The following is a 5,508-nucleotide window of genomic DNA, read 5'->3' as shown; positions in this document are numbered from 1 at the left end:
TTGAGTTTCATTTTACTTTTTATTGTGCATTTCAACAAAATAACAACCGAAAAAACAATCAACGTTAGGTAACAATTATTGCCGGTCAACACAATTTTGGCACAAAGGTTGAAAACAAGAATTATGGACTGAGATAGTAACACTACAGTGGAAATTGCATTGTTAACACAGTGGGCCGACTTGGTGAAACACAAATACGCCTTTTACTTTTTATGTGACAATTGCATCGCAGGTAACATACAGTACAATATTTGTTTTATTGGCAGTGAAAAAACGTTAGAACATTATCTTAGTGGTGGAAGAGTCTGATATTGGTATGAACCAGTGTGATGTTATGTTCATCGCATGCTTGCCGCACGATGTCGTCTTGAGCAGACCCAGCCGGGCTAGCAATGAACTCCACTCCGCTCTGCAACAAAAATAAACGCGTCTCGCTAAATAAGCAAAAGTCAGCAATGTATGTGTTAAGTACCCAGTTCCTTTTCAACTCTATCATTGAAGCATGCCAAGTTACACCTTCTAGTTTCAGCAATTAAAGACATGTTGAAACCGTGCATTTTGCTATTCCTACGAAAGTCCAAACCTGGCTTACCTGTTTTGCTCTGTCGATATTGTCTCGAAACGGAAAGAATGCATCAGAGCTTAGGGCTACACCATTCAGTTTCGACAGCCATTCTGCCCTTTGGTTCTATAAAAAGTACAGTATAAATATAAATGGCAAACAGAACAAAACGTTGTTCGGCGCGAACCTCAGTTAACTGCGGTGGTGGATTTTCTAACGATTCCTCCCATACTTTGGCGTCCATGTCCTGCAAACAAAAAGCATTACAATGCAATTTATAAAACTGCCAACGTCTTTCGCCTACTTGCAAGTATCGTAACTTTTCAAAATTTCAAATTTTAATTTTTGGGTTCAAAGTGGCAAACCGACGCTTTGCACAATCAGTTGTTTGCAGTCGATAAAGTTAAAACTTTTTAAAACTTTGCACATCTGCTATTGTTTAAGCCCTACAATCGAGAATCAAAGCAAAGATTTTTTGTATACCTGTCCAACTCGCCCGTTTACATATACATCAATGATATTTGACATTTCAGCGCGTTTCACTCCTTTCCGGAACTTCATTCCCAAGACTAATGGGTGCTGTCGAAGCCACCTACAAATGAACTTCGGTGTTTTAAACGTGAATGATGTACAATGAGCAATTAACAAAATAAACGCATTTATTAAAACTGTTACCCAACTTTTCTCATACCAGTGATTAGCTTTTTCTCCAGCTAGACGTGTACAATGGATTCGTGACTGCTGTCCAGCTCCCATGCCTATCACCTAATAATGTAAAAAAAAACAAGGTGTATAGCAGTGATTCTCAAACGCGGCTCTCAGGGCCGCATGCGGCTCCAAACCATTTATTTTGCGGCTCCCACCGAACCTCAGAAAACCACCAAAGATTGCTATTTTAGCTTTCAAGGTAATGATCTTTACTGATTTTCTCAATGTTTCGTTTGTTTGCTGCTCCTTACACACTTAAAAAACTACCAGAGAACCACTGACATGCAGACGTTTCAACAATCACTGTTGTCATCATCCACGCATATTGTCAATCGAGCTAAAACAGGGTTTCGATAAAAACTAATTAAAAACCGATAAAAGGCGAGTTATTTAAAGCAGCAGGATGTGTTTTTCCAACCTTATATAAAACGAGCAATCCAGATCGGTGGCAAGCAAGCACACATACTTTTAATGTTAAAAAAACACCATATGAAAATCAACCGTGCAAAAAATCTGTTGGCATCATGATTTTGGTGAGCTTAAGTCAAATGAATTTGTTGGGTCTAGGCCGTTTTAGTCAAGTCTTATTAAAAATTACCGCACCTGGCCGTCTTTAGCGAAGCAAACCGAGTTCGATTGTGTGTATTTGAGAGCAATGCTTGCCACGATGAGATCCCGAATAGCTGACTCTGGCAACTGCAAGAACATAAAAAGCTATAAAATACAAAAATTAAAAGTTAAACAGTCAAAATTAGTGATGTACCGAATCGGTTAAACTAGGTTCGGGCCGAAGCCAAATATTCGGCAGCTTTAAATTGAGTTGATTTCGTTTTGTGAAAAAATACGTAGCAACATAATAGCACTTAAACAATCACCAAGTCGGAAATAGCTGCGCAACGTTAAAACGTTAAGAGACGCAAAACAGTAAAGGACACAATTGGTAAAAATGTTTGAAAGTTTGCCGAATATATTAGACCGAATCAACCGAGTCGTTTGTAATATTTTCACGCTACGCATTTGACAGTCACATACGTATTGCTGCCAGACAAATTACCACAACAGAATAGTTGTGTTAGAATATAATCTTAGCTTGTGGTTTCAACGGTCATTGAGCCTGCAAATAATCTACAAACGATAATGCTTAAAAAATTATGCAAGTTGACGCGATGTTAGAATCTGCGCATTGGAAAAGATTCTGTGAAAAGTAAAGATGCAGAAAAGTTTTGCATGCGCTTTAAAGATCACTCCTGTGAGCCAGTTTCATCTGTGTTGTATGTCCAGTTGTGGCATCGCACAGACTAGGTGATGCATGGGGTTGTACCCTGTGCTCCCAACAAACTGGAGTGCAGTTGAATGGCTACACTAGCCAATGCGGCCGATCTCTCGTCACCAGCTGCACTGATGAGACCTTATAGGTCGAAACAGTGTGCATTGTCTGCGCTTTAAAGATGCGTGCGTAAAAGTTATGAAACTTATAATCTTCGGCAAATTACTGTTAGTTAGACACTTGTTCTGCAATGACTTTTACACAGTAAATAGGGGCAGGTTTGTAAGCAAGTCCGCAATTTGAGCCCGAAAGTATAAGCCCGAAGCCCAATTATTTTTAAGAAGCCCGCTTAGGCCCGAAAGTTTGATTGAAAGAACTATAATAAAGAAGATAAACATCATACAATAATATAAAATGGCTTTAACAAGACTTTTCAGACCGTTAGGCATTCGGTTGTATCCAGCAACTAGCTATTGGCTAGATAATTTAATCTTAAAAACATTTACGGACAGAGAATGTGAAGTCAAGCCCGAACTAGGCACGTTTGTTTAAAAAAGCGTTAAGCCCGAACCCCGGCCGAGCACGAACCGAAAAGTCCGCATGAAATCTGAATAGAGGTACAGTTTCTTGGTTGCCGCTTTATTTGCGCATTTTGTACACCACACCGTTTTGACCTTTAACCTACTTACATTCTTTTTGGCTGAAACGACGTTCTCCAACAGATATCGGTCAAAAACAACGTCGTTTCTTTTCTGTTGCAAATGAACGCCATAGATTGTTCGACTTTCCATTTTGTCAGGTTCATAATTTGGATCCATCTATTAACACAAAAACACTCACTATTGAAAACCAAAAGTTCAGACAAAAAAATTTTTTTAGTTCATTACTCAAGTGTCAGTTGTAATACACCAGTGGTGGCCAAACTACGGCCCGCGGGCCGCATCCGGCCCCCAGTCCTGTTTCATTCGGCCCGCCAAGCAATTATGAAAGTTTCGACAACGTGTTTTACTCCAGACTTTAAAAGGCTTGTTCAAAATTGTGGACAGTTGCATTTATCTCATTGATTTATAAACATTTTATTAAATACAAGTGTAAATAAGATGGTGTTATTTATTGTTATTCTACTATTATAATGTATATTTTAATAAAGATGGCAACCAGTTACGACAAATTTTACGTAAATCTCATTTGGTCCGGCCCTCCAGTGGCAAGACAGTTGCAAATTTGGCCCTCTGGTAAAAAAGTTTGGCCACCCCTGTAATACACTCATAAATGCAATGGTCTTTAAAAGCCAGTACATTTTACAGTGTTACCTGAAGCACACAGTACTTTCCACCTTTCTTCTTTTTAAGAATCTCTATTGCTTCAGGTTCATAACTGGGTGCAATTATTCCATCTGAAACCTAGAAAGTAAAAAATATTAACAATTATATGTTGCACCATAAACCCAAGTAACACAAAATATACTTTATATCTCAAGTTTAGAAAATTGTGCCTAACTTATCTTACAACTGCACTAGTAAGTATTCTTAAGCAATGTTTTTCAAAAAAGTTGAATCACTGACCAAAACATAGATTAAAAGAAAATAAATACACTGTTGAATAGTAAAAAAGCATGTGCACAAAAATTATAGAAGAACACACATGATTATTCTATGACATGGTAAATTATGTGTCTAAAGTTGCAGATATTGGCTATTGATGTTGAAAACTAAGGACAAAGGCTATCAAGACAAAACACCCCAAGAAAACAAGCATTTATGTTAGGCCTTCAAAAGGAAGCTTATTATTTTAGGCAACAAAAAACTTGAAACCTTAGCTGTTAACCCATTTTTCAAGAGTTTGTAAACAGTCAATTTTATCCACAAAGAAATATAGGTCAATGATTTTGGCACACTTCAGGCACCTACTTCTCTTGAAATGATCCTGGCTGTTATAACGTCGCAGGTATCAGACAAGGCAACAAAATCTCCAAAAGATGACATGCGATCGGCACCTACCCAAATTTATATATTTTAACTTGCAGCAAACAAACATTACTTACAATATAACAAAGTATTGCTCATCCAGCAGTTTTTATTATAAATAATCGACGTTTCGACGTCCTATACAAGACGCCTTCATCAGGATAATGACGTAACTTGGAGAACAAAATTCTTATAAAGCGACAAAATGCAAAACACACACACAAAAAAATAGCGATAAGAAGATCGCGCGGCTGCAAACTCGCACCACGCAATGATAACACAGCTCAGTGCTGTAAAAGCGCCCGATAATTTATCGGCATTAGAACATCTGTTTTAACGTTCATTGTGTTGGCGCGTGAATGGATGTTCCAAGACTCTAGGAAACTGCGCTTGTGGTAATCAGTTTCCTTCACCAACACCTGTGCAGCAGAAAAATTAATGCTGTGGTGGTGAGTAGTTGCATGGTTTGCCAACGCTGATTTCTTGGCATCATTCTTGCCCACATCCCTTTCGTGCTCCTTCCGGCGCGTATTAAGACTTCTGCCCGTTTCACCGATGTAAATTTCGTCACAATCTCCGCACGGTATAGCATAAACCACACCCCTTGTCGCAGTAGCATCTAGCGGGTCTTTTGGGTGCGACAGAATCTGACGTAGGGTGTTTGCTGGTTTGACCCCAACCGATACACCGAAATCGGTCAACATACGACGGATTATATCTGTCAACCCTGGTATATAGGGTAAGGTGACGAAGGCACGTTCTTTGCACTGGATCTGTTTCCGTGAAACCTTCTTATTATCACGGAGAATCCAGTTCGGGTAGCCATTTAACCGCAAGGCCTGATTTACCCTGTGCAACTCCGATTGGAGCAGTGCAGGGTCTGTCGTACCACAAGCCGACCAGTACCACGCGCTATTTACACTTTAAATCCCATCATCCATTATACCAAAAAAGGGCTGTTGTCAAAGCGCTTAAAGACCAGGCCGTTCGCTTGACGACAGACC

At 39.3% G+C, this 5,508-nt stretch overlaps 1 protein-coding gene across 1 annotated transcript in view; it reads right to left on the bottom strand.

The window, feature by feature from the left end:
• The window catches only part of LOC145237160 (bifunctional purine biosynthesis protein ATIC-like), an 8,799-nt gene continuing 3,291 nt past the window's right edge, over positions 1-5,508 (bottom strand). The window contains exons 9-17 of the mRNA XM_080099923.1: positions 4,448-4,533; positions 3,851-3,940; positions 3,227-3,355; positions 1,874-1,966; positions 1,254-1,327; positions 1,046-1,154; positions 750-809; positions 593-688; positions 1-409 (exon numbers count right to left, since the gene is read on the bottom strand). Coding sequence (XP_079956049.1) covers positions 290-409; positions 593-688; positions 750-809; positions 1,046-1,154; positions 1,254-1,327; positions 1,874-1,966; positions 3,227-3,355; positions 3,851-3,940; positions 4,448-4,533 — 857 coding nt within the window. The 3' untranslated portion in view covers positions 1-289. The remainder of the gene's footprint in view (positions 410-592; positions 689-749; positions 810-1,045; positions 1,155-1,253; positions 1,328-1,873; positions 1,967-3,226; positions 3,356-3,850; positions 3,941-4,447; positions 4,534-5,508) is intronic.

The sequence above is a fragment of the Phallusia mammillata genome, chromosome 7 (genome assembly GCF_965637545.1).
Source record: "Phallusia mammillata chromosome 7, kaPhaMamm4.hap1.1, whole genome shotgun sequence".
Classification (NCBI taxonomy): Eukaryota; Metazoa; Chordata; class Ascidiacea; order Phlebobranchia; family Ascidiidae; genus Phallusia; species Phallusia mammillata.
This window is presented reverse-complemented; position numbering and strand designations above follow the sequence as displayed.